General features: G+C 38.3%; 1 protein-coding gene across 1 annotated transcript; it reads left to right on the top strand.

Moving 5' to 3' along the window:
* Positions 1-1,222: 1,222 nt before the first annotated feature.
* On the top strand, positions 1,223-1,747 carry LOC148294596 (transcription factor bHLH14-like). Its single transcript, XM_088253815.1, has one exon. The coding sequence runs from the start codon at positions 1,223-1,225 to the stop codon at positions 1,745-1,747; it is 525 nt and encodes a 174-aa protein (XP_088109941.1).
* The last annotated feature ends 15,160 nt before the right edge of the window (positions 1,748-16,907 follow it).

Here is a 16,907-nt window from a genome sequence, read left to right on the forward strand (position 1 = left end):
GTAAGCTGGACAGAGAAGAGAAGAGAGATGCATACAACAAGTCAAGTTAATCTTTTCAAACACCTACCCTGCCTAAAAAGAATTTATCTAGTATATAGAAACTGGTTATTATATATTTAAAGCAAAAAATAGTCAAATTGCATGCAGCAGCGAGAGAAAACTTAAGCAAAATTCTCCGAGAAAATAAACAAATAGGAAATTGATAGAAAATTTTGAAAATAAACAAACAACAGCAATGAGAATTAAGAACACCAACAATTTTACAGAGAAACAAAAATGAAGAACACGAAAATCCACTAACCCATGCACTGACCTTGGGTAAAGATCATAGGCCTTTGGGTTGGGATGGCTGGGATTGTAGTTTTCAATCACCGTGCAAGGGGGGCTTAGAAAGCGAAGCTCTTGCGTTATTGATTTCGACAAATACAACAGTTGGCCCAGAGTTTTCTCCATCTCCAATATCCTGCCCGCAGATTTCTCCATCTCCAATATCTTATTGCCGAGTAGCTCATCTTGGTGTGAAGCCATCATGCCTTGACCCAAGGTGAGCTCAGCGGCGGAGTCGGAAAATTGAGATATACACCGAGTCCCCATGATAGGGCCTTTGCTATTGAAATGCTTAAATTGAGGCAAAAGGGATTTTAGGGTTTGGGGTTGCTGCGACATAAGCTAATTTTATTATATGCTTGGTTGTGGGTATGAAAATATATGTTAAAGCTTGGAGTTTATTCAAGAGATCAATATGCTTTCATTCATCCGTAAAGTCTGAATTGCAAAGCATATGTATTTATATAAGGGTAAAGGGTTGAAAACCCCCCTGGACTATTTGGCTTGTCGAAATGTCCACCATGAATTTTTTTTTTCAGCCAATTTAGCCTTCGTATTAAATTTAATCGCCAATTTCACCCCTGCCGTTAGGTTTTCCCCAATTCCATCCAAATGCCTGTCAAATATAAGGGTAAATTTGACATTTTACAAGGTAATGCATTAAGAAAATATGGAAAATGTAATGTAATATATTTAAAGGTATAGCCACCCGGCTATACTGGCAATTTCATTGTACAGAGGGCCCTTAGGCTGTGGCTCTTCATTGGAGACTGTGGAGACTGCAAGCTCCTTTCGGCCTTTCACTTGAGGGCCCTTCAGCTCCGGCTCTGTGGTGTGGCTCATTGGCGCCCATGAGCTCCAATTCTACAACTGCGACAGAGCCAAAGAGGCCCAAATGCATGGCTTTCAAACCCTGGTCTGCATCCCAACCCCCACCGGCGTTCTCGAAATCGGTTCTTCAGATTCGATCAGAGAAAACTGGAGCCTGGTCCAGCAGGCCAAGTCGTTATTCGGGTCGGACTTCATCTGCTCGGTAGCAGACCTGGAAACCAGATCCCCCATTGACTTCATAAACCGAAACTTCTCTTTCGCCGATATCGGAATCATCGCCGGCATAGAAGAAGAGGAGGACGACAAGAAGGAAGTGGCGCTGGACTTGACGATGATGAAGAGGAAGGGTGGAAACCCGGGAACGGGTCTGTACCCAGATCCAAACTCGAACCCGAAGCCAGACTACTCGGACTTCGACAGTGGTCCCCAACGGTTCTACGCGCTGCGGGCGGTGGTCCCCAACGTGTCGAGAATGGACAAGGCGTCGCTGCTATCCGACGCCGTTTCTTATATCAACGAGCTGAAGACGAAGATGGACGAATTGGAGGGGATTGGGTTTGATCGGGAAGAAGGGAAACAGAGGTTCTAGAGAGAGAAAAAGAAAAGTTTTTGTTGGTTTTTTTATTTTTATTAATATTTTATTCAACTTGTGTTTTAAAAAGATTATTTTATTCTTTTTTGGACGGCCATTTGGATGGAATTGGGAAAACCTAACGGCGGGGGTGAAATTGGCAATTAAATTTAATACGAAGGCTAAATTGGCTGAATTTTTTTTTTCAGGGTGGACATTTCGACAAGCCAAATAGTCCAGGGGGGTTTTAGACCCTTTACCCTTTATATAATGACCTAATTAATCTTGCTAGAAACAGGAAACTTTCTTTAAAAAATGATTTTTATTTTTATTTTAAGAGTCGGGAAAATTTTACTACTGTTATTTTTGAAATGGAAGATATATGAAACCTTCTTTTTTTCTTTTCTTTGTGTAGAGAGAACAAGAAACTTATAATTGTTTTTTAAGGACAATGCTTGGCTCCTGACATATCAGGAGCCATTCCTCCTCATACAAGATGTGGCCTTCTAAAAAAATGACACCTGTGTTTTTTTTTTTTTTTCACTGACCCTCCCTCTCTCTTCTCACCCACTCTCCTTTCCTCCCCAAGCTCTCTCTTCTTCTCTCATCTCCCCATCTCTGTCTCTTCCCATGTTTCTTTTTTTTTCCTTTTTTTTTTCACCGATTCTACCTCTCTCTCTTCTCACCCACTCTCCTCTCCTCCCCCAGCTCTCTCTGCTCTCTTCTCCCCATCTCTGTCTCTTCCCCTGCAACTCTTTAGAAGAAATTTTCAGCCCCTTTCTCTTCCCATCGCTGCTCCTCCATCATCATCACCCAAACACTATGTATTGATTTCTCTCTTTTTTAATTTTATTGAGTTATTTATTTGGGAGTTTTGGAAATTTTGGGAATGGTGGAAGAAAGAGATGGAGAGAAGAGAGAAGAGAGAACACGGGAGGAGAGAGAGAAAGAGAGTCTGTTAAAAAAAAAAATTATAAAAAAAAAAAAAAGACAGGTGTCATATTTTTAGAAGGCCACATCTTGTATGGAGGAGGAATGGCTCCTGATATATCAGGAGCCACGCATTGTCCGTTTTTTAATATGCGTGTACGACTTACTTTTCTAATTTAGTAGGTGTAGGTGTATTGACGGCTTTATTGTATTTAGTTTCCTTTTTTAAAAAATATTAAAAAAAAGATTTCTATCTCTTTATTCTATTTGGTTTCCCGTTTTAAAATTCCTAGTGTTACCTGTTTGTATATTTGTTACCTTTTTTATTATTTTTTTGGGTTTGCTGGTGAGATTGGGTTTTAGGGCCAATTGAGGAAGTGGTTTAGTTGAAAGCCCTATATAATTTACCTTCTTTTCTCCCTCCCTCTTTGATTTTATTGCTTCACTCTCGTTAATCAAAGGTGCTGGTGGACTGGATCTCTCTTTGACTCCATCGTTTTTTCTTCATTGTCCAAGATAATCAAAGGTTAGCTCATAATTTCTCAGTTGTATTTTAGTTTTTGGTTTCTTTTCTTTTGAACATTTTAGTAGTATTTTTTCTATTTGGTTAGAGTTGTGCATCTCAGTTTTCTTAGGATGTACACTGCTGTTTTTTTTACCTTACATTTTTTTTTGAGCTCGAGTGTTTTCTAAGGATATTGTTTGTTCTTATAAGTATACTGTATCTTTGGATGATTTTGTTCTCTTCGTTCTTGATTAGCATGCTTATGTTGACGGAAATTTTAATTTCTCTTTTTGTTGGTCTTATTTTAATCTCTTAGTTTTATTATTTTCAAATTATTTTTGCATGATGTTGATGTTTGTTGGGTGTGATGTAATTGTATTTACTTTCTAGAAAACTAAGACTAACGCTAGCTGAAAGTAATTTTTGGGTAAAAATTCTAATTTTTAATCTTAAAATTTTCAGGAAATGGAGGTTGATCGTGATTTAATTGACGACGCTTACATTGATTACATTAAAAGTCAATGGCGCAACAATAATTCAAAAAACATTGTAATGGGTTCTCGTATTAGGTTTTACTATTTTCGTATCGATTATGCTAATGGGAAACAACATTACAATGGTGAGCTGTTTTTCAAGGAAAATAAACTAGGTGGAACGCCTGTGACATTTATGAATGCGTATGCTAAGGCCGGAACTAGATTGAGTGTTGAAGAAATTTTTAGGTTAAACACAAGAGTAGCTGATAAAAGGATTCTCCGCCCATGGATGTATACATTTTGCAAATCGAAATCATTTGGTGATGCATGCAGTGTAGCTGAAGAAAATATGGTGAAGGGTTGGTGGAGCTTGTGTTATGACAAGTTTGATAACACACTCAATGAATGGTTGGTCAAATTACATAAAAAGGAAATTAGTGATCATGAAAAGTTCAACTCGATTATTAAAAATGATTGCCTATCTGATTTCTGGAGTTGTACAATACGGTGAGTGTTATAGTATTTTTGTTTTAGTGCTATTAATTTATGGTTTAGTTAACTAATGTATTTTATGATGTGACAGGGAATTAATAGAGGCAATTGCTCACATTCATGATTGTGGGCTCTTCCATGGTTCGTTGAGCGAATATTATAATTATGTTGTTGTTGGGGACCAAGTAAAACTATTTAACATCGGTGGTTGCTTGAAGGGCCTTAGTGTAGATAACCAACATTCAAAGAAAATCCAAGATTTCAAAGACTTCAGGGACTTTCTGAAGAAGCTAATGCCAGCCAGATCTCCTAAATGGAATGAGCGTGATAGTTTTCTTAAATGTTTTGACGAAAAAATAGACAGGTGAGTTCTTTTGAACTTAATGTTTCGGTGAAATATATGTTGTTACTATTGTGTGTTTCTAAGTGTTTATTTTATTTTTTGTCTTTTCAGCTATGAAAAATATGTTGAGAAATTGAAGAATCACCCTTTTTTATTGACTCCTTATAAAAGGGTGAAATATATTAGTGGTATTTATTATGACGATAAGTTTGGTGTGGAGGACAAGTTGAACCGGGGTTCTAAATTTCAAAAGTTCCGTGGTTGGACCAGAGGCAGACATAAGTTGAAGCCATTCTTGCGTGCAGTACTCGAGTCTCGTAATGGTAAACCATATAAAGATGACCCGTCAGAGCTTTTAAGGTTCCTGCGAAACATCTATGCGCATTATAGGCAATATGGTGATATGGAAAAGATCGAGGAAGTGGACACTATTTTTAGAACACTCTGGGTTGATTTTTTTGATATGATTCATGTCATCACTTAGTTTCTTAGACTACTACAACTTTATCGTCGAAAAGACTACTACTACAGCTAGATAACATCAATCTGTAGAAGATACTTTAATGCGCGCGTCTAATTGTTTGTTTGTTTGTTTGTTTTATGAATGCATAGTCGTATTGTTTGCTTGCTTATTATAAAACTCAGTTTTCCAATATTAAGAAGAGCAATAACCGCGGTATTACCAACAACAATTATTGCCCATAATATACCAAAAGGCTATAAAACTTTTGTACCGTTACCAGTGGGCCCCAGTTTACATAGTAGGTAGGCCCCGTTGGCTCGGTTGACCAGATGTCTTTCGAGACCGTCTCGGCCATTGGTGACACTTAGGACTACTTCCGGACTTGTTCGTTTAGGTTTCACATAGTTAGGATATGGGGAAACGAGGGTTTCACTTTAAAGTCTGGCGGTTTTGGTTCACATGTTATTTCTGGCAGTTTTATCTCTTAAAACAAAGTCCACTCACAGATGATTCTAAGCTAAATCAACTCTAAATGGGTCTATCCACAGAAGTACTTGGAGCTAGTGTACCTATTTGAGACATATGCATGTTAGATTCAACAGAATATAAATTGAAGTTTAAAAACGAAACCCTAGAGTTTCACGGCTCTAATTGCGTGCAAAGCCTAAGCGTGACGTCCATATGGTCGACCGAGCCTGTGGGGGCCAACGACCTCATAATCATGATCTGGATGTCCCTATAGGTCAACTACGGTTCAATGAACACATCCTCAAAGTTTGGTCTCGATCCAACGATCGGATCATCCTCCATCTTAAAATCTGCCTGCTATCTATAAGCGTGACCCAACAAACGTTGATCCGGAATATCCAGACCTCCAATTTTGGATCCGTAAGTTCCTATACACTCGTGATGGTACGGGGAAAACATCCATAAATGGGGTTGATCCAATGATTCGATCATTCCAGATCAAACAGTCCATAATAGGCGAAACTCCAATCGTCGGTAAAACGATTGAGTCTTGCCAATCCAAGCATACCATCGTGCTCTGGATGATATGGAGATAACTACATGACAGTAAAACGATCAAGCATGATGAGGGGAGTGTTTTTCGTTCTAGGGTCGAGGTCAAAAGGCATCGGACTTGGGTGGAGAAAGGCCAAACCTGTATGGAGATTCTCGGCTGGAGATTTTCCAACTATAATCGATTGCAATAGCCAAACCTTTTGGAACAAGAATCACGTCCAACAGTGCCCTGAGCTAGCCAACTGTCATGGATCCCAAGGGGGAATTCGGGGCGGGTCCTGTCATGGAACTTGGCCAAGGACCTATAAATTGGCTAGTCTGACTTGTGCTACCTTATAGAAACTTCCCTTATTACGTCCCCCACCCAGGGTAAGAAATATTCTTGGAGGCTTTCTTCATTTTGCCAACATTTTGTCATATTTGTTTTTTATATCTTTTTTGAAAAGGGGAAATAAATTTCTTTGGGAGATTATATTGAGCGTGAAATTCATTGTAGCTATAAGATAATTGTATGCACATATTTTTCCAGTATGGAGTTTGTGATTCAATTGGAGTTCGCTAGCCATAATAGTTTGTACATTTACAGGTGGTTGAACAAATATGATATGCTTGAATGTTGATTTCCATTTACTTGCAGGATGGTGCTCCGGCAGAACGATTATAGCTACGATTTCTGTTCTACTTGAGGTATGCAAAAATGATTGGCTATTCCTCGGTCTCTATACTACTCCGTTCATTGCATATTTAACTATGGCATGGGAACAGGTGTAATGTCATATGAGCTGGTATTGTATATATTTTTCTATAGTAAGGAAAAGTTTGTGGCTGCCTTACTTAATTAATTCCTTTTATGTTATGGGGCTGTACTTTTCATGTTGAATTCAACCATATTAAGTCTTTAAAAGTGTGCAATACTGCGCAGTATATGATCCATTCTGATATTGAGATCGTGAGTAGGTATTCTGTGGCAGACTGGACAGCAGTTCAAATAGAGTTTACTTGCACGAAGATGAATTTAAGATAAACTTCTTCAGAAAAAATTTGTCTGACAACATTAGAGTTCATCTAATTTTTCCTGTATAGAAAGGATATCAGCAAAATAGATTGATTCCCAGGAACTTTACCAATAAAATGTCCCAAATAAGAATGTGTTCATCTTTTCGAGGATACATATGAAAAGCCAACAAACAAATAAGTCAACCCAATCCCAGAATCAAATCAAACACAAAAGGTAATAAGAAACGATCATTCATGTAGTGAATACCAACTTGAACATTATTGTCATTCCAAGCTAGAATCATTCCACCAGCCATACTATTACTAGAGGACAACTTGGTTTCCATAGTAAAAAAATATATATCTGGACTATAAGTCCGATGCAACAAAAGCAATTCCGATTTAAACCCAGGTCCAGAACAACCTGGACCATTCCTTGAGAGAAACTTCATAGTTCTGATATATAAAAGAAAGGCCGACCAAAGGCTTTTGTTCAGTTTCCATCTTTAGTCCCAAACAGATTCCCAAAACCATTAGTGTCCAGCAAACAAACCAATCCAATCAAAATGACCAGCAGGTCTTGTTAGAAACTGAATAATCCAAACCACAGATAACATATATAGGATCCAGTATTGGTCCATTCCATAAGAGTGAAAAGAGAACAAGCAAAGAAATAGGCCTAAAAATCAACCAAATTAATAGAACAAGAGCAAGCCATAAAGGATAAAGATAATGCCCAAAAAAGCAAAAATAGAACAAGGTCACACCTTGAGGAAAACTAATCCATAAAAGATTACCACAGTTTCCATCTTATTCTCAGAAGAATCAAGCCAAAATTATAAAAATATATATATAAAATTAAAATAAGCGCAAGTCAACAAAGACAAAATAAAATGACCTAAACTAAGTTCTAGGAAATTTTTTCTTCTAGGTGGTGGCTGTTGAAGGCTTTGAATTTTCATATTTCACAATTCCTAATAATAACTGATTGGGAGATCAGTGGCTTCTTCATGCTGCATGGCTTCTATCTCCAGCTTCCTGGCGGATATTTCTTCTTGTTTTGGCTGATTCATACTAGCCTCCTGTAACCTGGACAGAAAAGAGAAGAGAGATGTATACAATAAGTCAAGTTAATCTTTTCAAACACCTACACTGCCTGACTAGGAAGAATTTATCTAGTAGAACTGGCTATTATATATTTCAAGAAAAAATCAGTCAAAATGTATTTAGCAATGAGAGAAAACTTAAGCAGAATTCTCCAAGAAACTAAACGAAAAGAAAATTGATCAAAAAATTAAATTAAAAAAAAAAAAACAACAACAATTAGAATTAAGAACATCAACAATTTTACAGAGAAACAAAAATGAACAAGACGAAATCCACTAAACTGACCTTGGGTAAAGAACATAGGCCTCCTCTTGGTTGGGATTGTAGTTTTCAATCACCGTGCAAGGTAGCGGCCTCGTCGTTATGGGTGGACCGGGGCGTAGTAAGCGAAGCTCCTGCGTTATTGATTTAAACCAATCCAACAGTTGGCCCAGAGTTTTCTCCATCTCTGGTATCTTGCCCAGAGATTTCTCGATCTCCAATATCTTGCCGAGTAGCTCATCTTGGTGCGAAGCCATCGTAAAGGTATGGCCTTGACCCAAGGCGGCCGAAATTTGAGATATATACCGATCCCCCATGATGGGGCTTTGCTATTGGAATGCTTAAATTGAGGCAAAAGGGAATTAAGGGAGTTTTTGGGTATGATATGAAAGTTTGGAACTCGCGGAATGTAAATTAGGCGTGGGCACGGTCCGGTTTGGACCGGTTTTTGTTAAAATATGGAACCTGAACCGAAAATACAAACCGGTTCGGTTTGGACCGGTTTTGCTTAAAATCCCTACCAAAATCCGAACCAACCCGGACCTGCCGGTTTCCGGTTCAGTTTCCGGTTCTCACGGTTTGGGCTTGCTGTAGAGCCCAGTTTGATTTTTTGTGTATTTAAGCTTCAAGACCATCTGATTTTAAAATTTTTGGGCCTTAAACATCACAATTGGCCCAATTCCCATATTGAAACAACCACTATTCTTTGACAAAAATAATAAAACAATCCAATATTAAATTTAAAATTACAACCAACAAGAAAATACACATAATAAAACAAATTAAATTACAGTTAAATTTAAAATTATAACTCCATTCTTCTGTTCTTTTGTTGCCGCATCTCTGAACACCGAGTACACCAAGTGAACCTAGCAGATCCATGTATTGCCATCAACCTGAATTTGTAGAAAATAAAAACAAATCTTTTTGGTAAAAGTGAGAGCTTTAATGCAAATCTTTTCAGCCTGATATACTTTAATCATCATATAAGAACATTTTAAATGTGACTACAATTATTAAAGGAGAGATAATAATATGATTTATTATCTCTCCTTTAAAAATATTTCTCAAGCAACAGATAGAAATGGTGTACATATGCACTACATTTATCATACTACTATATTTATACGGCCATTCAAATCAAGAATTTTCTTGTAGAGAAGAGAAAAAAGGGTAAAAGTTAAGTATTTTAAGGAACTAAGTTGATTTACAAAGACCCTGTAGAGTTTCTTCAATTGAAAGCCTTGGTTTTTATGCTGAGAGATCTGTACTTAGTTTTTCTTACGAAGGTTTTACTATTTATTTAGATTGTCATCCTCAAATGACCAACTTTATTTGAATTCTTAACCCAACAAAATGTACACACACCCCAGACCTATCTTTTAAAGCCTTATGAATTTACAAATAACACTCGGACATCTAAAAGATTTTGACCTTCTTCAAATATCTTGCAAACGCAATCATTACAAACAAGATTGACTGTATATTGCCAAATTTCCATGATCTGGTACATCATTTTTTCCAGGCAATCCAACTGCATGACTCAAATTCAGAAATTCACTATGAAGCAATAACAGGAGCATGTGATGGTTTTTCCAGAACAAGACATGACATATTCAATGAATAAAAATCAAAATAAACAGAAAATCAAAAAATCAAAAAACAACATAACACAGAAAATCAAAATACTGTTTGACTCCACCAACAAAAACAGAAAAACAGAAAATCAAAAAATCAAAAATCAAAAATAAATCTGCAAAGGAGAAGACATAAATCTGCAAAGGAGAAGACATAAATCTGCAAACAACAATCGGTAGCTCATCCAGCATTGATTTTTCGCAAGGAAGGAGCGGGTAAACAGATGCACACACAATCAAAACCTAAATACCCAAACAGATGCAAAACCCTAATAACAGAATCGAAGATGAGCTAAGAGAGAGAGAGAGGGAGATGAACAGTACCTGAGAGAGAGACAGAGAGCTATGCGAGACGAAGAGGTGGACGCTGCGAGCGAATGGGATCTCCGATTTGCTGGAGGACAGAGAAAGTCAGAAAATCGAATTGGGGAAAGAAAAAAAAAAGATAGAGAGAGAGAGAGAATCTGACCTGCGTGAAGACGACGACTGAGAGAGGCTGAGAGAAGAGCGGCGGTAGAGAGAGGCGTGACGTGATGGCTGAGAGAGAGGTTTGGAATCGGTGGCGGCTGGTTGAGTGTGAAACGAAAGGGGAGGAAGAAACGTACTGGGATGGGAGGGGAGGAAAAAACGAAGAAATAAAAAACCCTAAGTCACTTAAGGCTTTTTTATTTGTGTAATCCTGTGTGTGCGCTACTTATGGTAGTAGCATACACATCATACATAATTTCTAATATAAATATATATATAATATATTAAAAATATATATTAATTAACTCTATTGGACCGGTTCGGATTGGACCGGTTCTTTAGGGTGAAAAACCGGAACCGGAACCGGTCTGAACCGGTTCGGTTTGGATTTATTTCGGTTTTTGACTTTTTTGGTCAACACGGTTTTTTTCGATTTTTTCCGGATTGGTTTGGTTCGGTTTTGCGGTTTTGCGGTTCCAATGCCCACCCCTAATGTAAATATAGAAGAGCTAATATCCGCAAACCATTGTATTTATATAATGACCTAATTAATGTTGCCAGAAACGGGAAAGTAATCCTAACCTCCACTGGAAACAGGAAACTTGTTATTTATTTTCTTTTATATTTTTTTTATGAAGGAAGAAACAGGAAAGTTTTATATTTTATTTAATTTTTAATTTTTTAGGGAGGAAGAAACAGGAGACTTATAAGAAGAAGAAACTGTCAAAAAAGAAGAAGAAGAAACTAAAAAAATAATATGATATGAAAGTTTGGAACTCGTGGAATGTAAATATAGACACTACTACAAAAAACACTTTGCGCGACGAATGATTTTTGGTCGCGCAAAAGAAAATTTCGTCGCGCAAACTGTCGCGCAAAACTCGTAAAGAAAGGGTTTGCGCGACGACGAAAATTCTTCGTTGCACAAAGCCACTTTGCCCGACGAAGGATAACAACTTGCGCGACGAATCATGACGACTTTGCGCGACGAAAATAACAATTTTGCGCGACGGAAAATTACAACCTTGCGCGACGAATACTAATTACTTTACGCGACGAATATTATCTACTTTGCACGACGAATATTATCAACTTTGAGCGACGAACGTTAATGTCGCGCAAATGTGCTTTGCGCGACGAATGTTAACGTCGCGCAAAGGTTTGCGCGACGAATGTTTCATTTTTTTTTATTTTTTTATTTTTTTATTTTTTGAAAATTTTAAACTAAAATAAACTAATTTAATAGTTTGCACGACGAAATATTTTGTCGCGCAAGGTTTTTGACATTTTTTATTATTATTTCTCTTATATCAATTTCATTATATTAATTTTTTAAATTTAATTTAATTGTATGATTTTATTTTTCTTAATTACTTTAATTTAAATTGACATATTCAAAATAAAATTACATAAGAAAAATAGTGGTCAAATTATCCAATATACATAATATTCAAAATGTACACTTAAATTAACAAAGTACAATAATAAAATCTACAAGCATCTTATATCAAATCCTCAACTTTAGCCTCAACAATTCCCTACAAAAAAAAAAAAACAAATATTGTCAAATAACAAAACAATAACATAAAATAATAACAAATAATTGGCATAAACTCAAAACTAACTCCAAAAACACATATTAATGAAAAAAAATTAAAATTTACAGAGAAGTGAGTGTGAGAGAATTAGAGAAGATAGTGAGAGAGAGAGAGAGATGAGAGAGTGAGAGATGATGAAAAGAGAGATGAGAGAGTGAGTGAGAGAGAGAGAGAGAGAGAGAGATGAGAGATTAAGTGAGAGGAGTGAGTGTGAGAGAAATGGTAGGATTTGGGGAGTGGGAAAGAGAGAGAAATGGTAGGATTTAGAAGACATTGAGAAAATGGTGGAGGAGTTATTTTGCTTTTAAAGAACGTATCACTTTGCGCGACGAAATAATATATTCGTCGTGCAAAGTGTTTAAAAAAATTTAAAAAAAAAAATTCCCATTTTCTGTGCTCGCCAAATTTTTTCAGTTTTGGGCGACGAATTTTTGGTCGCCCAAACTTTTGCGCGACCAAAATATTCCCGCATCCCATTTTTGGTGCCCGCCAATTTTTTAGAGAATACTTTGCGCGACGAATACTTATATATTGGTCGCGCAAAGTCGAAATTTTTTTTTTTATAATTCCCATTTTTGGTACCTGCCCAAATTTTTGGAGCAAACTTTGCGCGACGAAAAACATATATTGGTCGCGCAAAGTCTTAATTTTTTTTTTTAAAATTTCCCATTTTTGGTACCCGCCAAATTTTTAGAGAATACTTTGCGCGACGAACAATTATATATTGGTCGCACAAAGTCGAAATTATTATTTTTTAATTCCCATTTTTGGTACCCGCCCAAATTTTTAAAGTATACTTTGCGTGACGAAACACTATATATTGGTCGCGCAAAGTCGTAAGTTTTTTTATTTAAAATTTCCCATTTTTGGTACCCGCCCAAATTTTTAGAGTATACTTTGCGCGACGAAATATTATATATTGGTCGCGCAAAGTTGTAAATTTTTTTTAAAAAAATTCCCATTTTTTTGCCCGCCCAAATTTTTTAAAAAAATTTAAAGCTACTAATAAATATATATACTATTCAATTTCTTAAGTGTTATACATTCAAAATAAACAAATTTAAAGCTACTCAACGATCCAACCGTCAAACTTGTTTGTTTATACTTCGAGATCATATACGCCAAAATTCAGAAAAAATAAACATTAAGAGATCAATTAATGGGACAAAACATTTCGACGGTTATAAAAGAAAAATCAAGATTTAACGGTTATTTCAACTCTGATTTTGATGATTTTTTACAGCTACACTTCTTGACCCTATATGAATACAATGACTGCATTCGATCGTCAATTTAAAGTATTTACACTAGTAGATACCACAAAATCTTATGTTATATTTAATAAAAGTATAAATAAACTCTTAATTGTTAGTGAATATATTGTTTTGATGGGATATGTATTCTATGAAACTAGTTTCAACGATCCAACCGTCAAATTTGTTTGTTTATACTTCAAGATCGTATACCCCAAAAATCAGAAAAAGTAAATATTCAGAGATTACGTAATGGGACAAAACTTTTCGATGGTTATAAACAAAAATCACGATTTAATGGTTATTTTAACTCCGATTTTGATGATTTTTTACAACTACACTCCTTGACCCTATATGAATACAATGACTCAATTTGATCTTCAATTTAAAATATTTACACTAGTGGATACCACAAAATCTTATGTTGTATTTAATGAAAGTATAAATAAACTCTTAATTGTTAGTGAATATATTGTTTTGATGGCATACACATTCTACGAAACTAGTTTCAACGATCCAACCGTCAAACTTGTTTGTTTACACTTCGAGATCATATACGCCAAAAATCGGAAAAAATAAACATTCAAAGATCAAGTAATAAAACAAAACTTTTCGATGGTTATAAACGAAAAATCATGATTTAACGGTTATTTCAACTCTGATTTTGATGATTTTTTATAGCTACACTCCTTGACCCTATATGAATACACTGAATCAATTCGATCGTCAATTTAAAATATTTACACTAGTGGATACTACAAAATCTTATGTTACATTTAACAAAAGTATAAATAAACTCTTAATTGTTAGTGAATATATTATTTTGATGGCATATGTATTCTATGAAACTATTTTCAACGATCCAACCGTCAAACTTGTTTGTTTATACTTCGAGATCATATACGCCAAAAATTGGAAAAAATCAACATTCAGAGATCAAGTAATAGGACAAAATTTTTCGACAGTTATAAACGAAAATTCACGATTTAACCGTTATTTCAATTTCGATTTTGTTGGCGCTAAATCTTGAATAGATAGAGATGAGTGCAACTTACAAGTGGGATGGACGATCAAGAGATCGATTGGGTGTTGGATGCCGATTCTTCCTGTCCTTGGATGCTGATCCTGAATAGAAGATAAGCGAAGCTCGTAAAGTCTATGGAACCGGTGTGGAACCAGCCTAAGACCCTCCGATGCTCGAGTAAGATTGTTTTTAAGAGCTCTTGCTGTTGACTATATAGTAGTATAAAATTCAAGCTGAAAAGTCTTACCCCTTTGTTGATGGTGAAGGGGTGTATTTATAGAGGGCATTTGGGATGCTTGTGGTGTTCATTTCCGATGTGGGACTCGTGGGAGGGCCCTGTGAGGTTGACACGAGTCCTTAGATATTTCGGGCGGGTGCTTCAAGGCTGATTATGTACAATCGGTATGGGGTGCCGATTGTAGACGAGCTGGGCCTGTATCGGTTGTTTGCAGCTTTGAGACAATGTCATCGGTAGACGATACCGATTGTTCGAAGCCTTGGGTACTTGGGTGAGCTTATGAGATCCACGTGTCGTTGTACGAGTGGAGGGTCAGATATGGTACAAACAGTAGTCCCCCAAGTTGCCGATTGAGAAGCTTCTCGGTTGGGGACTTGAATATGTCTTCGGCATTCTGACCCGGGCTCGATGGTCTTATTGTTGCCGATGGTGGTATGTAGTCCCCCAAGTGCCCGAGCGAGCGAGCTTGGAAAGAGACGGTGTGATGTACAGGGTGGTCCGGGGTGCCGAAGGTCCGCTCCGCCTAATGATGATGGAGTGCCGAAGGCATCGCTCATATGAAATGATGGCGGGGTGCCGAAGGCATCGCGCGCGCCGAATGCTGACGGGGTGCCGAAGGCAACGCTCGCGTCGCATGATGATAGGGTGCCGAAGGCCGAAGGCAGATACCGAATCATTGGGGGGATGTGAAGACATCGCACGCATTGAATGATGCAAGGGTGCCGAAGGTAACGCTCGCGTCGTATGATGGCGGGGTGCCGAAGGCATCGCTCGCGCCGAATGCTGACGGGGTGCCGAAGGCAACGCTCGAGTCGCATGATGGCGGGGTGCCGAAGGCATCGCTCGCGCCGAATGCTGACGTGTTGCTGAAGGCATCGCTCGCGTCGCATGATGGTGGGGTGCCGAAGACATCGCTCGCGCCGCATGATGGTGGGGTGCCGAAGGCATCGCTCGCGCCGAATGCTGACGGGGTGCCAAAGGCAACGATCGCATCGCATGATGGCTATTGCCAATTTTTTGAGAACACTGGGATGCCGTTGGGCATAGAGAGACTGGCAGATTTTTTTTGTGGAGTCATCCATGCAATGGGGCTCTTCTTATGCCGCATTCCCATTGAGGATTTTAACATTGCCGTTCGGCACTTGTCTCTTCCGAACTCCAAAGGCAGGGTGATAAGAGAGGTTACCGTTTGGTAATGATCTACCCGTGCCTCTTGACCAAATTATCTTGACTCCACACGGTAAGGGATAGATGGAGTGGAGGTATTGCCGAATGGCACTTTGAATTTTGTTGAGATGGTGGAGTCACTCTTGACTTGGGTCTTTGGGTGCCTTGAAGGAATCACTGACATGGATGCCGATCAGTAATTGTCATCTCCGATATGCACGTTGGGCTTGGGTGCCGTTTGGTTCCCTTTGAAAGATTTTCCAAATTTGATGGGCATGAGAGTCCGAGCATTCCCAAGCAATGTGTAGAATACAAAAAGATACGGTAGCAATCAAAAGCTTCCAATCGACAGATAAAGGGCCAAGTCCCCCAGTGGGTCGATAAGGAAAGGCTACCGAACGGTATGTAGGTGGTCTCCATTGTCTTGACTTGGACTTCTTGCTTATCTTGAGCAATTGATTGACATGGGTTGCCGAACGGTACCTCTTGGTTTTTGAGCTGTCTGAAGCAGACGGTTTTGTGGGCATAGGGGCCGTACAGTACGATTGGTCACGCAAGCCATGCAAGCCATGCAAGCCATGCAAACTGAGTCACTTTCTGATTGGCTTGAAGGATGAGGTGCCAAACGGTACTGTGAGCTTCGTAACCTTTGCATTGATGATGAGATGCCTCTAGGGTGACTTGAGTAGTTACTCAGCCTGTGGGTGCCGAACGGTAGGCTGCAATGACAAATATATAGGCTACTATATTTGGTGTTAAGTGCAGTGCAGATGGGTGCCGAACGGTAGCCCATCTATAATGAAGTAGTGGCTTGCACTCTTGGCCATGCAAACCATGCGAGCCATGCAAAGTGACAATTCTTGGTTGGCATCTTCCCAATTGAAGTTCAAGGTGGCCAAACGGGAGGTTGCTTTTGCAAAGATATGTCTTCTACATGTCGCTGCTTTAGCATTCATGGTTGCTCCAGCATGGTAAGGGTGGTGGCCGAAGGCTGATGCCGATGGCCGAAGGCTGATGGCGCCGTAATGGAGAAGTGTCTCTTGGAAGGTGCCGTTCGGCATGGCTGAAGGCTGATGGCTGATGCCGAAGGTTGATGCCAATGGCCGAATGCTGAATCATTGAGGGGATGTGAAGACATCACACACGCCAAATGATGCAAGGGGTGCCGAAGGCCGATGGCAGATGCCGAATCATTGG

This window comes from Prunus avium, chromosome 5 (assembly GCF_965620075.1).
Source record: "Prunus avium chromosome 5, drPruAviu1.hap1.1, whole genome shotgun sequence".
Classification (NCBI taxonomy): Eukaryota; Viridiplantae; Streptophyta; class Magnoliopsida; order Rosales; family Rosaceae; genus Prunus; species Prunus avium.